The sequence below is a fragment of the Plasmodium berghei genome (genome assembly GCF_900002375.2).
Source record: "Plasmodium berghei ANKA genome assembly, chromosome: 14".
NCBI lineage: Eukaryota > Apicomplexa > Aconoidasida > Haemosporida > Plasmodiidae > Plasmodium > Plasmodium berghei.
Genome location: NC_036172.2, coordinates 961,988 through 982,015, shown reverse-complemented (window position 1 = coordinate 982,015; position 20,028 = coordinate 961,988). Strand labels below are relative to the sequence as shown.

Below are 20,028 nucleotides of genomic sequence, written 5' to 3'. Positions count from 1 at the left end.
TTTTTGTTCCTATGTTTTGGCTAATATTCTATTTCTTCATCTAAATCTGAATCTTCATATTCATTTTCATCCCTATATTCTTCTTCATCATTAAAATGAATATCGGGCTGCAAAAGAAAAAAATTGAGAAAATTAGGAAAGTAGTGAATTATGAAGATAACAAAATCAATGAACGAAATAACAACGCAAATTGATATATTTCTTTGTGCAATCGTTTGTAAATTCATTATTTGATTGTGTTATATATGTTATGCTACGCATACAATGATGTGTGTGCATGCATAAATTTTTATATTCGTGTTAACGATATTGTAGTACGTATGCTTATCAACATATGCTATTTATTTGTTTACTATTATTGTTTTTTATTTTTTATTGTCTATTATTTTTATTTTTGGGGGAAACCCCTCCCCCTTGGGAGTTTAAAACACTTTGTTAATTTTTCCTGTTTTTGTTTCGATATTTTTTCTCTACTTACAATTTTTGGATAGGCGTAAAAGTTACTCGTTGGTGACATTTTCCATTTTTTTTTTAGCCTCTCTAATTTTGTAAAAACCTTTTTGGTCATTCTCATGTTTTCAAAAAATAAAATAAAAGAGGATGTATTGGTTTCACTCTCCTGATTTGGTAAAGTGCAATCATTAGTGAGGGAAGATGAGCATTCATCAATATTTATTAAAATATGATTATCATTCGTTTTGGCAAGTTCCATTTTATTATTATCTTCTTCCTTACTTTTTTCACCAATGATATTATTTTTATAGTTGTTTTGCTGACATGTTTCTTGAGATTGATTAAAATTTTCATCATTTATTTTCTTAGCATGATTATAATTAATTTTGATAATTTTTTTGGGAAAAATTTTTAGAGTAATTAAAAAGCTTTCGAATTCTTTTATTGATATATCCCTATGCCATCCACAAGTAAATATTTTATATTTTGAGAATATGGTAATATAATCTAATTTATCTGAACTAATAAATAGATTATTTTTTGATGCATATAAAAAAGCTGCACCATAGAATTCTTTTAAGTGATATTTTTTGGCAATTGGATATTCTTGCATTTTATTAAGAAGCATATTAGCATCATTTGCAGTATTACATAATATATAAGCGCAATCACTTTGTATACCATTTTTTTTAAATCTAAAAATAATATTATTTAACTTGACTTTTATCTTTGCGCAATCATAAATAACTTGTGATAATTCTTTTCTTCCATAACAAGAAGGAATATTAATTATTGTAACAATTTTATTTAAATTTCCAAAACTTGATATTCTTTTTATATCTTCTGTAAATCTTATAAAACGTTCACATTCTTCTACAAACTTTTCAATTTCATAATCATCACATATATGAAATTTGCAATTACTGAATATATTTTTTTCACTTAAATTGTATGTCACTCTTTTTTTAGATGCTTCTTCATCAATTGAGTCTGTATATTTATTTTCAATGCCTTCATTTCGATCACCAGCTTGCCTATCATTATCATCTAAGTTAATATGATCTTCGTTCTTGTGCAAATTATTATTCCCTAGTATTCGATTTGAATCATCCCTACAATTATTATTATTATCACACATTAAATCTTCTTCCTTATGGCTAATCGATGTATTTGATTCCTTATTTTTTATCGTATCAAAATCGAAATTAAAGTTTTGTTTTTTTATATCATCTATTAAAACCAATATTCTTCCTGTTGGTCTACATAAAATATTTGTCATTATATGTATATCATCGTCTTTTATTTTGAAACCTTTTATATTAAAATAGTTCAAAATTAAATCCTTTTTGCAGTGTTCTCTTTTTACATTTTCAAAAAGTATTCCTTTTTTTTTTAATAAATTTGATATGTTCAAAGCATTGCTAAAATATGCCTTTCGAATTCCATATGTTGACATTGTTATTGTGGAATTATTTATTACCCCACCAAATTCGAGGTATTTTTTTGAAATTAATCTATACTGCCCATATGTTCTCCTCTTCATTTCACTTGTTTCTTTTTTTCTTTTATTGTTAAATGCTCACAATGAATAATTGCAAGTCAACAGAAAATGAATTTAGTGGAAAATTTTTATCGTCATTTTTTATTAAATTGTTTGTAGAATAACATAGGGGAGAATTAAAGAAATCGATGTGGTAAAAAAAAACGATGGATAAATAAAATAAACTAACAGTATAAGATAATATTTATATAATGCATAAAGTGAAATAATTATATTGGAAAAAATTAAAAATCACATTTTATTTTGTAATTTATTTAAAAAAAAAAGAATAATCGCTAAAATTGTTAATATTTTTTATTAAGAACCCCGTATTACCTTGTAGAGCGCTATATTTACCTGTTATTAAGACTATTTATACAAGTTGATATAAATATTTTAATTAAATATATTTTTTTTATTTAATATGACAATTATTAAGATATACTATCTACAAAAAAATATTCCTAAAAGATACAAAATACCGAAAATATAACAGTAATATAAGTTATATCACATCATAATATGTACACATTCCTCGAATTATATATTATTGACTTTCAATTTTACCTAATAATAGTGACATACTAAAGAAAGTTGTATGTGTCATTTAATTGATAATAATCAAAAGGCAGTAAATACATATATATATTCCCATTTATATATTTTTAAAATATTTATTTTAATTGACATCATAAATATAATGATAAATTTCCAATAACCTTTAAAAAATAAAAGTGGCTTATTATTATGGGTAAAGAAGTATGCATCATATATATCTTTAGATTATTCTTAAAATTATAAATAGTAAAATAATTCTTATATGTTGTTACACCATGATGTTTTATAACCCAACAATGTTTCCCATTTATCCATTTGCTCATGCATATATTCATATATTAATTAATTCCTTTGGTATTTATTTACTCATTTCCAACTATTTTTTAAAATATCAAAGGTGTGAGTAAATAAAATAAAGATAATACAAGCGTAAAATAGTATTTCATAAAAAAAATATTTTATACCATCTTTATATCATTATAGAACTGTAGCAACAGTAGAAAAAATAATGTGTTATAGTTTTGAATTGATATATACATGTAACTAGGGGAACAAAATTATAGATTTTATTTTTTTTTAAAGAAAATTCATGCATTTGTTATATAGCATTTCTGGTTTATACTTATATATCCAATGAGCAAAAATATGTTATGCCATAGTTAAATTAGTGTATTATACAAAGTTATGTATAACATGCATGAAATAGTAGTGCAATATAACTAAAGTATTCAAAACAAATTTGGAAGTTAAAGCAATAAATACCTATTGAAGATTTTATATATATAATGGATAAAAATAAATAAATAAATAAATAAAATAATTATAAAATAATGGAAATTGATTAAGAATACCTTGAAATAAAAAAATGCTATATAATATATATATATAAGAAAAAAAAATACATTTTTTCAGATTAAAAACACATATTAAAAATATATAAGTATAAGAAATAAAAGGATGATAAAAACAAATAATAGAATTATTGTACATATACGAAAACATAAGCGTATATTATATATTTCATAAACATCTATAAATATTTAAGAACGAAGAAAAGACGAAGGAAACAAAATCATATATATATTTTCTTGTATGCAATTGTATTTTCATATTTGTTCCTCTATAATTTATATAATAAAAAATAACAAAGGCAACATAATAAGTATATGTATTACCATATTAACATAAAGAAACTATAAGCGAACATTAAGCGTAAAATAAATAAGCTAATAATACTTATTTTTTGCTCGATTATAATACATAAATAATATATATTAAAGCTTAAAAAATATGCAATAATACCCTTTAGTTTACTACAAAGTTTGTAAAATAAACGTAAAATATAGTGGCAGTGTAAGGAGCATGTGTCAGCAATAGCTATTACAATATATTGCATATACGTTAACTTTGGAATTTTCACAAAATTTGAAAATAGCGACCATAAATTAAACTTTTGACCCTATATAAATTTGCTTATATATTAACAGTTTTCTTTAATAAATATCAAACATAAAGAAGTAGCACTGTTTGTTTGCAATTTTAAACTATTACAAGGTAAATAAGAACATATTGTCAAGTATAGAATATTGCTTAAGCTCGTTTAGAAGTGTGCGTATACAAATTAAATATTCAGATCATTTCATATTGGCTAGTAAATAAATCTTACTAGCAAATGAATATGACGAACGAAGAAAATATTACTACCGAATTAAATGGTGGCAATGGGGAAAATGGTAAAAACATATTTGAGTCTAATATTATAAATACGTTCAGAGATTTAAATGATTATAGTAAATATTTTCCTAAAAAAATAAAGGATAATGTGATTAAAGAAAAATATGAAATACTAAAAGAAATTAAAAAATTAGCAACATTAAAAAAGAACACTTCTTATAATATTACATCAATAATTAAATGGTTTAATGCATACGAAATAATTAATACAGAAAAACATAAATCTTTTCATTTTTATATTTTTATGATTAAATATTTATGGAACTCATTTCAGAATAAACATGTCAGTCCTAATTTAAAAACATATATTTGTCAAGTTATTTCTAATATTTTAAAAAATATAAAAAAATATATTTTATATAATTTTTTTTTTGATTATGATCAAAAATTATTGCAAAAAGACAATGGTGAAAATTGCAAGCAGTGTGAAGAAGATATAGAAAACAAGAGTGATGTTACAGATAATAGTTATATTGAAATAAGTGGCGAATATTTTAAAGAATATGAAACTGTTATTGAAGAAAGTGATATAGAAAGTAGTATAAATGAAGGTAATATGCAATCACTAAGTGATTTATATTATGTTACAGATAATGGAATTTATGAAAAAAATGAAGAAGTTGACTCTTTTCTAAACAATCAAATAATAATTAATGGAATGGATGAATCCTTTCGTTTCTACATTCAAAAAAGAATATTTGATATAATAGATTATAATTATTTGTTTGGTTTGTTGTATGATTATTTGATTGGCGATGTAAAAAGTAGTGATGGTAGTAACCAGTGTAGTCACAATGTGTATAAAAATTATATTGGTTCTGTATTAAGTATCCTTATTAATTTAAAAAACTTTTGTTATTACAATAAAGATGTACATAATTTATTATTAAATTTTTCTTTTAATAATTTGTATCCCACAAAATATGAAGAATATAAAAGTATGATAGACACACAGCGTTTGGACAATACGCAAAAAGAATATGAAAATGAACCTATGGAATTGTTGGTAAATAAAAAAATGGATGAAAATGTGAACAAGGAGTGTAAGAAATTTGCACATGATAAAAAAAAAAATTCTGAAATGGAAATAAAAGAAACCAAAAGTACGAACAATAATAACAATAACGAAGGATTAAAATTCAATATAGATGTATGTCAATATAATGTCGAAGATTTAGAAATATGCATACGATATAATACCATATTTTTAAATATCATGATATTAAGTCAATTGTCTTCTGATGATTTATGTTATAAATTAATCAAAGATAAAAAACTTTTATATTTATATAAAAAAGTGAAAAAATTTAATTGGCATAGTATAAATTTTTCATTTGTTAAGATAATATATAGAGGATTAAAATATTCATATTTATACAACATCGATGTAGAAAATGAAATACGAGAAATATTTAACATATTGTTATTTTTATTTTTGTTTTATATAAAACTACCAAGTAATATACAGATAAATGCTTGTAAATATCATATTCCCGATGAATATTCACTGTTAATTAATTATGATGATAGTGTAATCAAATTAATTTCAAAAATATTTGTTTATTTACTTAATAAAAAATATGTAGCACCAGAACGAAAAGATAAAAATGGTGAAAAAACGGAAAAAATTCAATCCGAACTCATTGACATTTTTTTAGATCATTTAAACGACAATAATTTTTCTGTTAATGGTCCAGAGGGATTATATTATAATGATGATATTGGAGCAATGTGCATTTTAAAAAATGTGGATATATACGATTTTATAAATGTTATTAATTCTTTGTTTATCCCACACATTCATCCATCGAATGTAGGAAAGCATGTAGGAAATATAAGCATATTTATTAATCATTTTTTATATAGTTTTATAAGAAAGTTGAAAAGGGAAAATTTATATTTAAAAAAAATTAACAGTAGTTATAATAATGATATGAACAAGAATATAAATTCTTCATTGCCTAATAATTGGGATAAAAAAAAAGAATGTATTTTTAATTATATAAATAATTATTTCATAACAGAAGAGGATAAAAATTTTGTGGTTGAAAAATTTACCGAATTAGCAATACAAGGTATGTTTCCTAAAAGTATTAAAGGGACAAGTTTATTTGAAAATATATTAAAGCATTTATGTACAATTGATGTAAATTGTTTAGATGCATTTATAAAAAAAATATTAGAAGGCTTAATAAATGTTAATATATCTACGCAAATCTGTAATTGTTTGTTTTGCCTATGCTTATTATTACCATTATTAATTAAATACAAGTCAAAGTATTTAAAGGACATATTATATGTTATGAATATGGGTATAGACATTTGCGACATATATAAAAGCTTTACGATATTTTCATTTCTAAGTATTTTATTTTCATATATTCCTATTATAAAAATAAATCGGGATATAAATGAAGATGACTATAAATATGTTATAGCAGAGTATAAAAAGTTTGAAAATGAAAACGTAGGTATTGATCATTTTAATGGCAATAATGATGATAACAATTTATTGTTCGGATTGGAAAATATTATTATGAACCATTCGAAAAAATATTTAACTGATCAAGAAATAAAATTACTAATAAAAGAAAGAAAAGAATTTGTTGATTATTTATGTTATTGGGTTTATGAATTTTTTGATAAAATATTATATTTTATAAAATATACACAAAATGAACAACCGAAAGGCAATAAAAAACAAAATAGTGAAAGTAAAGAAGAAAAACTAGAAAATGATTTACATAGTGGATTAAAGACTACTATAATTTCTTTATTTATTCGTTTAGATCATGATATTTCTTATGAATTATGTCTTCAATTTTTGAATAACATCGATCAAGAAAATTCCAAAGCTTTATCTATGATTCCTTATGCAATAGGTATGATCAAAAATAGGAAAATTTTCGATACAGTTTTTAATGCATTTTATAAAATGGTAATTACAAAAAAGCAAAAGAAAGTAACTAGTGTATCGGATTGTGCTGATAATGAAAAAACGAAAAATATGAAAGAAGGAAAATGCGATCATAATATTACCATTGTCTATTCTAGGAATGAATATTCAAATGATGACACAGTCAAGTGTTATCTACATTTTTTAGCAAATTTTATTCGAAGAGCAAATAAAGGTTTTGTAAATGAGGAAGAAATTTATAAACTAATTGAAATATATATTTTAGAAAAAAACAACTCAGTATTTAAATATGTATGTAAAATTATATACAGATTTTTAGAGTATAAATTTAATTTTACCGTTAAAAATTATTCCAATTTTGAAATTAATGAAATAATGGATGAACGAGATAAAATTGCAAGTCTTGCTTCGTGGTGTGTTCCATGGCATAAGCATGTTTTTATGGGAAAACAAAATAACGAGAACAATACGACAACTACAAAGCTAGCTGAAGATATAGCATATAACAATTTATCTTTAAAGGAAAAAGACAAACAAGATATTGAATCATTGATAAAATGGAATATACCATCAATTGAAGATATCAAAGCGGGAAAAAAATTAATATTTTTAATTTTAGATTATATAATCGATTTATTATTACAGTATAATATTCCTATTAATACGCCTAACCTTGTTAAATATATAGAAGAAAGAAATTTAAAAAATAATAAATTCGAATGGAAATTTACATTAGATTATTTAAATATTATATCACGAATATATAAATTAATTAAAGCAATTATTAAAGCAGTAAGCACTTTATATCCAGATGAAAGATACAATTATGATAAATTATTAACAAAATGTCATATTATTGATACAAAACTTTTCTTATATATATATATATACATATCAGAAATTATTATAATATTATCTGTTCATGTATTAAAATTACCTGAACAAGTACTAGAAATTTCGTCTTATGTCAATTATAGTAGTAATAAAGAAGGAAGTAAAAGTTGTATAAAAAGCGACGTTAATAACTGCAATAAGAATGATGGAAATAAAAAATCAATTGATATTGAAGAGAAAGAGAATAAGATCAAATTACGAGAAATTTTTTTTTCAAATGTAATAAATAACAGAGAAAAAGACATAAAAGCAGACGCAAAAATGCAAAGAAAACTTATTAAGATTATACATTTTATATTATTAAAGACAAATGATGGTGATAATGCAAATTCATATAATGAATATATAAATAGTGTTTTATCATTTACATATAATATATATCCATTTAGTTTTAATTATGATATAATTAAAAGCCAATATGTTAATAATATATTTTATTTATTTAATGAAAGATTAAAACAAAGGAAAAAAAATTATTCCTTCACTGGATTTCGGGAACAATTATGTAATATTTTATTTTTTATAAATCTATCAATATATTCTCAAGTTAGAACATATGCTCAAAATACTATTAAAACAATTTTACCCACATTTAAAATTATTAAAGTACCATTTTTAAATATATGCTATTTTTATTTGAAAAATTATGTTATTTTATATACTAACATTAAAGGAACACAAAAAGAGACATGCGATCAGAACAACGATTTAAACGAAAAGGATAGTATTATTGAAATTGTACAAATTAACAGTGGTGAAATTGATAATGTGCCAAATAAAGATGAATGTAATGCTAATATAAATAAATTACAAACCTTAAAAAGCTTCAACGATTTAAATAATTCTGATTATTTTGAAAATAAATGCATTAGTTGCTTTAATTCCATCATAATAACTATAAGTAATAACTCAGGATTGATTAAGAAGATTAGTGCAGATATGAGTTTACTAAAAAAATATATAAAAGTTATTATTAATATATTAAGGTTAGAAATTGAAAAAGAAGATATAAAATTAAAATGTATGAAATTTATTTACTCAATCATTAATAATAGATTTATAAAAGAAGAGGGCATAATTCAAAAAAGAAAAAAAAATTCTACCACGAGCTCTAGCACTATTACCAAGCACAAATCGAAAGATCAACTATTTTTGTTTCTGAAAAAACAAATTGAGCATGAAAACAATAATGTATATACAGACATTGTCATACTTTCCTTCTTTATTTGCTTTAATGATTTTGCGATAAAAAATTATCTGCAATTTTATTTTAATTATCTGCTTGAAAATCTGTCCATAAAAAAAAACGTCAATGTTTATAATCTTGCCTTTTTGGGATTTGTAAAGTTGCTAAGAAGTGTTACTCTTCTTATTAACGCAGGTATGTCTATCCAAAGCGTTACCAATCCAGTTAACGAGAATGAAATAGATTTAGCAACAAACCAAAACGAATTTGTATTCCCTGAGTTTATTAACTCGACATTCAAAAGCGAAAATATTTATCACAATTTTGTCGAAATCTGCATATATAAGAATTTAAAAAGCAAAAAAAAAAACAATAGTATAAATTCAATTATTATAAATTTGTCCAAAGTTCAAAAATCTTTTAAAGGGTTTGCTCAAATTAATGAATCACACTTAAAGGATTTTTATTCGTATTATATATTTTTCAAGTTTTTAGTAAAATTACAAAATAGTTACAACGGTATAATTGAAAATGACACAAGTGAAATAAATAGTACGGATAATATTACTACTTCCTCTAAAGTATCAAACTGTGATGATAGTATTAATTATATTGGTAAAATAATCCCTATTTTAAAAAAACTTCAGATGGACGAGCATGTAGATAATGAATATAAATCCACATTAATTTCTCTAATATGCCCTTTATTATTAGCTTTACGAAAATTCAAAAATGAAAAGGAAAGATGCAAAATAATTACAGACTTGGTAGCGTTAATGGAAAGTGAAATAAGTATTGTGAATATGGAAGTATTTAATTTTTGGTTATATTATTTTCATTTATTATTTATAAATATAAAAAAAAAATATATAAATATATATGAAAAATTATTTGATTTTTGCTTAAATTTTCACTTTAAAGATGCTTCGAGTTTAGTCGTAAAAAAAAAAACGCAGCTTCTAAATATTATGATAACATATAGTATACATAAAAATAATCATTTAATAGATAAACATATAATAAATTATTTAAAATTGATAAATAATGATAATATGACAACAAGACAGATAATAGGAGACTTATTAACATGCATTTTATATGTGTTATATGATAATAAATATTATAATCATTTAAAAAATATATATTATAATATATTATTATATTTATATAATTTATCAAATAATGTTGTTAACTATTTGCAAACTGAACAAGATATACATAAAAAATCTACACATATATATACATTAGAAACTTTGGCATATTTAACAATAAATTTATTTACAAATAAATGTATGTATGTTATTAATAATATAAGTATCCAATTTTTAAAAATGTTCATTTTGTCTTCTTATCTCATTGATAATTTTATAAACGGATTGGCAAATAAAGCAATTAACTGCCTTTTGTGTCCATCATTGTATTTATTTAGACCTATTAAATCAGACCTTTGTAACATGAATAAAATAAAATGTGGTAACAGCATTTTGGAAAATGAACAAAATAATTACTTTAACTGGGAAATTTTATTCAAAATGAATGAAAATGAGGATAAAAAAGAAGAGGATTTTAATAAACTATTAGAAGCGAAAAAAGAAAATTTTGATAAATATATGGCAGAAGAAACCAACACACTATTGGTAAATAGTTTAGTTTTTTTAATTAATAAAAAAGATTGGAAAGTTCGAAATTCAACACTACAATTTTGTTTCTATTTTTACTCGTATTATTGCATATATTATTATAACAAAAAAGAAAATGCAATTTTATTAAATATTTTTATATCAATGTTAAATGATAATTATGTTGAAATTCAGAATATATCACGTCAAATATTATCCTCAGTGCTTTGTTATTATGATAACAAAACATTAGAAAAATTTTCACATTTTTTTTTAAATATAACAAAAGAGCATCAAAAAAAAAGTATTCAAAATCCTTCACATGATAACAATATAGGTAAAAATATTACAAAAATTATAGACAAAAAAAAAAACATAGCTATATATGCACTTATCAGTATCGTCAATTCATTTCCAAATTTTGTTCCAAATTGGCTTCCAAATATTTTAATCACTGTAGCAAGAATGTCAAACACAACTACCCATATTATAAAAAAAGAAATTGAAAAATGTATTCAAAATTTCTTGAGGACACATAAGGATGAATGGGAATATAAATACAAAACGATTTTCACAGAGGATCAACTTAATATTCTTGATATGTACAGAGGAGGCTTGAATTATTTCACATGATCGAAGAGTTGTAATAAAATTAAAAAAAAAAATTTTGAAAAAAAGTTCAAATAAAGGATAAAAAAAAACTAAAAAAGAAAAACAAATTTTGTATGAATCTCAAAATAATATATTTCCCATTAATTGTTTCAATCAAATTGCATTATATTTTGTTTGTTTATTTATTTTTTTGAAGGAATTCTACAAATGTGGTAACTCTACATCGTTTAACTTTATGAATTATCCAAATTGCAATGATACTGAATTTCTTTAAATATGTTTATACTAAAAAAGAAATAAAAATTGTAGATGTTATGTCAATACATATACATGGATATGTGGGTGTTACGAAAAAGATATGATGTGAAAGAAAAACTATTATTTATTAGGGAAAACATGTTAATTATTATAAGCATGCAATGTATAAATAAATTAAGCATACTAGTTGTTATTGGAAAATTTTGATATATGTATGGGAGTTTTTTCAAGTTTATAAAAAGTTTTTATCCCGTTAAGCCGATGGTTAACATTCCCATTAAATTTGTCGCATTTGGTACAAATTACACGAAGTGGGATGCTCGTTTTTCTGAAAGTTAATATATGAAAAAATGACAAGCATGTGTATACATATATGTATTATGAATATATTTCAAACTATACACTTTAAAATTTGTATTGATATTATATTAACACATTTTCACTAAAAGTAAATATCAATAATAATATCATTCATCGTACCGAATGGCATCCATCAAGGAAATATCTATTTTTTGTATATCGACACTCATATCAATTAATATAAAAAATAAACAAATTTGATTTCTTAAGTATACATAATCATCTAAGTTTTTTTTCAAATACTCCATTTTTTTCTCCCCAATTCCTTCAGCATAACCTAAACCTGGCATATCCGTTAGAATAAATAATTTTTTTTTTTTTGCATTTTCAAAGGAATATAAATTTATTGACCTTGTGCACCCACTACGTTTTGACACTTTAATATTTTTATTATCATTTACGTTTATAAGATACTTTATGAAATTTCTTAAAAATGTTGATTTTCCAACATTACTCCTTCCTAATATGCATATTTCATTAACTCCATAGTTATCGATTTTTTCGTAATTGTAATATTTACCTTGTAAAAAATTCAAATAAAATAATAATAGTAATATGGACAGTGCAAGATCAACTACATACAATCCTAAATGTGTAGATATGCAAATGCATTTAAAAGATGGCTGTATTCTTCACTTTGCATTATTTAAGTACACATTTCATAAAAAGAATCAATTAATATAAGATAATATATTGTTGGCACTAAAAATAAAATATGCGTCAACACATTTGTCGTTAATGTTTGTCCACTTATATGCATATATGAAACATCTATCTATATCTATCTCTCTATATATATATTATAAAATGGGGAAGCTGAATTTTTACCTAGAAAAGAAACATACTTAACATTGGATATGTTAATTTTTTTCTTTAAAACGAGAAAGTTTTTTAAACTTGTTTTAAGTTTATTAAAGCTGATGTTTTTAAAGGCTTTGTATTCTAGGTCTTCTTTTTTATTTATATCTGAAGAGATGGATTAAAAGAAGGATAATTATAAAATGGGAAAAAATATAATCATATTTACATTTTACATTAATTTTGCGCAGTTACTTTCATATATTCTTGTTCTGGGATAATCCAAAGATTTGGTTTGAGACTTGATATGTATAAAACACCATGTGAGAACGGTGTTAATACATAAAAACAAAATAAAAATGGTACAATAAATTCTACTAGTTTTGGAATTTAGCATAATTCAAATTTATAACCTCAAGAAAGAAGCAACGATAAAAATAAAGTATTATATATCACCATAGTTTTATCTAAAATTATTTAAAACGAAATAAATAAATATATATGATTAAAAAAATAATGCTATACATCCATGAATATATACATAATATATTATGTTCATATCCATAAGTATATAAATTTAAATATATTAATTTATTTTTTAATAAACGCTGCAGCAAAAATGGTATACTTGCATATAACAAGTAATTTGCACATTTAAACTTAATTAAAAAAAACTATCAAAAATATATAGAAAAAATGAAGAAGCACGAAAATAAGCATCATAAGTATATTAAATAATTTAAACAAGTACACAATGCATGTATGCACATGTTTTTTTTTATTTTATAATTTGTTTTGTGATTAACCTGTGTTTTAAATTTTTTGTCATTTCGAATGCCGTCAACATTTATATATCTATCACTTGTACTATTGATAATTTCGTGTACCTAAAATTTCATATTTTATTTTTGCATATAAGTATGAATAAAGATCAATGGCATTTAAAGAAAGAAGGTAAATATGGACTAGTTGGGTATTTATGGGTATTCAAAAATTTAATGGAAATAATAACAAAAATGAGCAAGCACAACCATATTGTAGTGTGGCACATATATATATATATATATATTTTTTTTATATTCATTACTAACATCACAAATGCTTTCGATGTCTTTATTGTTAATCTTTGAAATTATATCTTCTTTTTTCAAGTTGCCCAGATCAGCTGATGAGTTAGCTAAAATGCTGGAAATTTTCAACTCTTAAGCGATTTTATACAATAAAAAAAAATAAATATATGTATATATAACTATACATCCACACATAATTCTTTATTGAAATTTATAGAAAGTACATTTTCTATTATTAAAAGGTTACAAAATAGGTATTGAATGCATACCTTTTGTAAGAGATCTGGAATTTTGAATTATGAGGGCCTTCTCTCTAAACACAATACCTATAATTTATAAAACAATGCAATATAAAATGTTATAGATTCCTTTAAAAAAAATATAAAATAAAATTTTATTATATTTTTTCTTCATTTTAAATATCTTACCTAAAAATGGTTCCTTATATACTCCCTTATTTTGTAAATGAATAGCTACATTTTTTAGAATATTCGCGGGTAAAGCCAAGCTGTATATTAAAACGAAAGGGATACTTGTATATCTATATATATAGCAAACAATCATATGCTTAGAAAATGTAATAATACACATTTTTTAAACAAATATTATATGTTTATGCCTACCCATAATTGTCGATTTTTTTTTGTATCATTCCTACAAGGTTCCCATACTGATCAAGTAATGGTGAACCAGACATACCTTACAATATTATGAAAAAAAAAAAATAAATTTTGGTAAAAAAATATGCATTCCAATACCCAATAATAAACATAAAAACATAATGCAAAATAACATGGAAGATATTTTGAAGTGCAAACCTTTATTTATAGGGTTGCTTATTTGAATAAATGGATAAAAGGTAGTCTTCCCGTTTCATTAAAATTTCCAAATTTTGTAAAAGTTTGCTTTGGATGGTTTACTATACCAACACTATAAGTTTCTTTATCAAAATCCTGCCAAAATTTTACAACAAAAACTTAGTCAAATAAGAATCGACATATATACTACGTTGTCTATATGCATAGAATAAAAAGTGTGTAAAGATATAAATGGGGTAATAATATATATTAACTTGTATCTGTCCATATGTAACTACGGATTCGCCTTGCTTTAATTCATCTCTTATTTTGTCTGAAATAAATAAAATAATTAATTACAAATTTTAATAAACAAAATAATTTACGGGTATTATTATGTATATTTATTACCTAAAGAGATATAAGAAAATGGTTCTTCAGAATTAATTTTCATCACGCAAACGTCTGATCCTTGTGTTTTTTTGATGGAAAATGGGTATAAATATGAATATACGTGTTTTATAAAAATATTAAAACATGAAAAAAAAACATCGAATAAGAGAGCAATAATTTTATAGCAAATATAAAACCCATATATTCTTTTATAAACACTTTATTTTTACTACATTTTTTTAATTTTATTTTTTACCTTTATGCAAACCAAGCAAAGTTGCAAAGTATAAACCATTATTATTTTTTACAACAAATTTATCTTCTAGATTCTTTAAAAATTGCATTATAAAAAAAATATGCATATATGCACATTGTTTTAAAAAAATGGTATGCTATTATTTTTTTCTTTTTCTTTCTTTGTCTTTTTTATTAATTACGGTTATGTTGTGAGCAGCTGTTAATATGTATCCTTTAACACACAAATATAAAAAAGGTCCAATAAAATAAATAAGGATGTTATAATAGCGTAATTATAATATTTAATAGTAATGAAAAGACAAATTGCACATTCTATATATTTTGAAATTACGATATATATATATATGAGATACTTTCACAAGATAGCACAAATAAATCATAAAAATATATATATATAACATACACAGAATATATATAAATTTAAATCCAAATAATATTGTTTACCCCTTTTGTCATAGATGAATTCGGAACCCATATATTCCAATTGGTCATTTTTAAAATCATGTTTTAATGGTATTTTATTATGTTCATAAATTTTATGAATAGTTACAAAACTGTTAATAATGTTATAAGGGATATTAGGATATGCATGCAACGAACCATTGTTACTCTCCCCATGATATATTTTACTTAATAGATTACATATATTAAAGAATATGCTATGAAAATATAAATAAAAATTAGCTAAAGAATATAAAACAAATATTATAAACTCATTAATACAACGAATTATTTTATGAATTATAAAATATTCATATTGTATTAATTTAAAAAACACACGCTTGAATAATTCTAAATTATTATATTCTGTTTCAGTAGGTAATGCATTATTATTATCACATTTATATACAAGTTGGCAACTGCAATATGATATGGGAATGATTTTTAAAGAAATTGTGGCGAAAAAATCAAAGTTATTTTTTCTTTTATCTTTATATACACCCTTTTCTTTATCATTATATGAAGCTAATAGAGTATTCACTGAACTATGAATAAATATTGTTGAATAACAAAATAAAGATGCTCGCCAAGAATGTTTTACTATACTTTTAAATAGCGACAAGTTGCTTTTTTTCATTTTATTGTACTATAAATTGTATAGAAACATGATTCGCACAAAAAATATAATAAAAACTATTATATGCTAGAAAGGTACATCACATAATATGCAAATGGAATATATTATGAAATTATATGAAAAACATATTTCTATGTTATTATATTAAATGGAAAATAAAGATATAATTCATTCTATATATATGTATAATAACAGATACACGTTTGGGGGAATTTTTTATTTTATTTTTTTGGCATTATAAATTATATTATTCCACTGAATAACATATTCAAATGTATTTTATAAATGTGTGTATTATATAAATGAATCTTTTTACGATGTTGTGGAGTTTAAAAAAAAATGAAAGATGATAAATGTTTGGCGAAAATTGTGAAATTACCAAAAAAACGAATTATACAAAGAGAAACTGCTACGAAAATGTAGATTATTATAATTTAAAAATAGGAAAAATAAACAGGTGTGTTGTGAATTATTTTTTTTATAATTATGAATTTATTACAATTTAATAAAAAAAACAATTTTCTTCTTTATCCATTATTTTGATGTTTTATGGAATCATTTAATATTTGTATCGTAAGAAATGAAAGGGTTAGCAGGTTTTACTTTTTTTGTTTTATTTTTCTCTAGAATGAAATATATAGTAATAATAAGAATTGCAATCATAATACAGAAAAAAACTATAGATGCCCATGCAAAAATAATAAACGGTTCAACCTCATTTTCGATTGAGCAATCCCCATTATTACATGGAATAACTGATTGGGTATCATATTGTATATTATATCCTTCCATTAACCGATATCCATTTCCACAAATAGATGAACATTTTGATCTCCTAAATAGTTCAATACATGTATCATTATTACAATAATCTTTATCAATATTTATTCCTTGGATATTTGATATATGCCCTTTATTTGTGTCTACTCCTTGCTCAGTATATTGAACATTATTTAGATTATTAGGACTATCATCTTGTATCCCAAATAATATTTTGTTTAATTTTTTTTCTACATCATATTTTATATATTTTTTCAAAACATCTTTACTAATAGTACCAATAGTAGGATATTGTTGTTTAAATGTGATATTTAATGTCCCGATGTTTGTTTTATTTCCATCTTTATTAATATACATTGTACATATATATGTAATATCTGTTTCATTTACTAACGGGAATACATATTTATAAATTTGTCCAATTGTTTCAAAAGAAAGTGCACAATTATCATCAAAATATATATATTCATTTTTTAATAAATTTGTTCCCAACATATATAACATGCTTCCTGGTTTTGTTTCAATATAATAGTTATTGTTAGAATTATCTATATTTAAATTTATTTTATTGAATATATCAATAACATGTATGTCGGATTTATTATCATCTTTTTTACTAATTTTATTTTCAATTGAAATTTTTGTTATCCCTTTATGAATTAATATTCCATTTCTATTTATATTGTCAAAAGTACAATAAATTCGATTATTTTTATTTACATTCTTAATTTGTAATATAGAGGATCTATATTCACTATGATACAATTTATTTTCATCAGATATACTAATTTCATTTTTACCATATAAATCATATATTGGCACAATGCTATCTCCTAATATGCTTAAAGACACTTCATCAAAGCATTTTGTTCTTACATTTATATACCCATTATCGTCTTTGTATCTTGGTATAATTAATCCTATACTATCTCCATTTCCTATTTCATGCTCACATATTACATCATCATAATAATCGTCAAAGTCTATATTAAGTTTTTCTGCAGAAAAATCACATATATATCCATCCCCTTTGACAGGGGTATAAAAAATAAAAATGGAAACAAATATACAATAAATAATAGTGAACATATTTTAATAGCGTGATGTAAAAGAAAGGGAAAGAGGGATGCAAGCAGTTGCCGAAATTTATATTAATACACACAGTGTATTATATATATATACATACAAATTTTGTCTCTTTAAATATGTGTGGAGATGGTGTTTTCAATTTTATCACATCTTATGAATTGCCAATAATTTGAAAAAAGCATGTTTTAAGTATTATTTTGTTCCCAAATGGGAGTTAATATATAAATTTAATAATAAGGAAAATGGCGATGACACAATTAAAAAAACATATAAGAACAATCCTGTTGTTATTTTATTTTTATACACATATTCAAATAATATATACATGCTATTTTAAATTAAAATTTCCAAATTAATAATATTTATTTATTTATTTATTTATTTATTTATTATTTTTTTTTGAGAAATTCAATTGTAATGCTCAATTAACTCCATATAAAAATTGCATGTGTCATGCAGACACAATCCTTATTTAATCGACGATTATATTATGTTATTATATTTTTGGGAGGAAATAAAAAAAAAAATTTAATAAATAAGCAAAATTGATCAAGATAATATGATAAAATAAGTGTCATTATATCACTGAAATTATTCGGTATAATTTGTTTATAAAATTTGTTTTCGGTGTCTTTTTTTAAAAAAGGTAAGTCCATCGAAGCATTTGGGTTATAGGAAAAAATATTAAAATGCATATTTATACACATGAAAAAATAATAATTTACTCATACAGTCACATTTATTTATTTATTTATTTATTTATTTGTATATTTTTTGTTACGAGTAAGATAAAAATAATATCTGCTGTTATTGCTAGCCACAAATCCCCCTCAGTAAAAAAAATATACCTTTTAAAGAGTTAAGCTCCCATATTTTTATTTTATGCTGATAAAACTTGGTATGTGAATAGTGAACATTTTAAGAATCCCAAAAAGGAAAAAAATGAATACTACATATTGTTAATATAAAAAAGGCAATATTAATTTACACAAATATACAGTATTCATGATATATTTGCTTTTTTTGTATAAGTAGTTTTTAATTTGGTATTAAAGAACAATTTGAGCGAAAGATTTAAGATTTTATAAAAATTATATTTAGCTTTTTATAGTTTCAATTAATGAATATTATAATAAATATAATATTTTAAAACCATAAATAAAAAAATGAATAAAAATATATTTATGTATACATAAATACTCTTGTAACATTATGAATATTTACATTAAAAATAATTTAAAAAATTAATACATATAAATACAGCGTGCATGTGCTTATGCGCATATATATATGCGTAATACGCACACACGCGTACCTTTTTAGCATGGTAAAAACGTTTTGTTAAATAAATAGATTCTTTAATCCATTTCACAAGGCATTGCCATCTTTTTTAAAAAACGACTGTTACAAATTATAGTGTACATATATCCGCTGCTTTTAAAACATGTAAAATTAGATACGTAAATATAAGAAATGTATGTATAAGCATATATGTACACTGTTTGACACAATTGTACTATATATATATATATATATGCGCCTGAATGGTCTGAGAACTATTTTAAAACCAATGAAAAAATAGTTACACATTCATAGAGGCGGGGTGCTACGCTACTTAATTTGTGTAAATAGTT

General features: G+C 22.7%; 5 protein-coding genes across 5 annotated transcripts; 1 reads left to right on the top strand and 4 right to left on the bottom strand.

Annotated features, from left to right (window-relative positions):
- Positions 1–20: 20 nt before the first annotated feature.
- On the bottom strand, positions 21–1,996 carry PBANKA_1425500 (conserved protein, unknown function; the record flags this gene model as incomplete). Its single annotated transcript, XM_034567597.1, has 2 exons — positions 21–107; positions 479–1,996. The coding sequence occupies 2 exons, from the start codon at positions 1,994–1,996 to the stop codon at positions 21–23; spliced, it is 1,605 nt and encodes a 534-aa protein (XP_034424078.1).
- Positions 1,997–4,229: 2,233 nt separating this feature from the next.
- On the top strand, positions 4,230–11,534 carry PBANKA_1425400 (proteasome activator complex subunit 4, putative; the record flags this gene model as incomplete). Its single annotated transcript, XM_034567595.1, has 1 exon — positions 4,230–11,534. The coding sequence occupies one exon, from the start codon at positions 4,230–4,232 to the stop codon at positions 11,532–11,534; it is 7,305 nt and encodes a 2,434-aa protein (XP_034424077.1).
- Positions 11,535–11,746: 212 nt separating this feature from the next.
- On the bottom strand, positions 11,747–13,326 carry PBANKA_1425350 (GTPase, putative; the record flags this gene model as incomplete). The annotated part of the gene is made up of 5 exons (XM_034567594.1): positions 11,747–11,798; positions 11,956–12,099; positions 12,252–12,651; positions 12,960–13,097; positions 13,185–13,326. 5 exons carry the CDS (start codon positions 13,324–13,326, stop codon positions 11,747–11,749), a joined length of 876 nt encoding a protein of 291 aa, XP_034424076.1.
- A 55-nt stretch (positions 13,327–13,381) lies between these two features.
- On the bottom strand, positions 13,382–16,525 carry PBANKA_1425300 (trypsin-like serine protease, putative; the record flags this gene model as incomplete). The annotated part of the gene is made up of 12 exons (XM_034567593.1): positions 13,382–13,396; positions 13,736–13,816; positions 14,021–14,130; positions 14,269–14,325; positions 14,428–14,507; positions 14,623–14,698; positions 14,931–14,952; positions 15,072–15,130; positions 15,208–15,267; positions 15,446–15,518; positions 15,627–15,658; positions 15,892–16,525. The coding sequence occupies 12 exons, from the start codon at positions 16,523–16,525 to the stop codon at positions 13,382–13,384; spliced, it is 1,299 nt and encodes a 432-aa protein (XP_034424075.1).
- Positions 16,526–17,080: 555 nt separating this feature from the next.
- PBANKA_1425200 (sporozoite surface protein 3, putative) lies at positions 17,081–18,394 on the bottom strand (the record flags this gene model as incomplete). The annotated part of the gene is made up of 1 exon (XM_034567592.1): positions 17,081–18,394. One exon carries the CDS (start codon positions 18,392–18,394, stop codon positions 17,081–17,083), a length of 1,314 nt encoding a protein of 437 aa, XP_034424074.1.
- Positions 18,395–20,028: the final 1,634 nt, after the last annotated feature.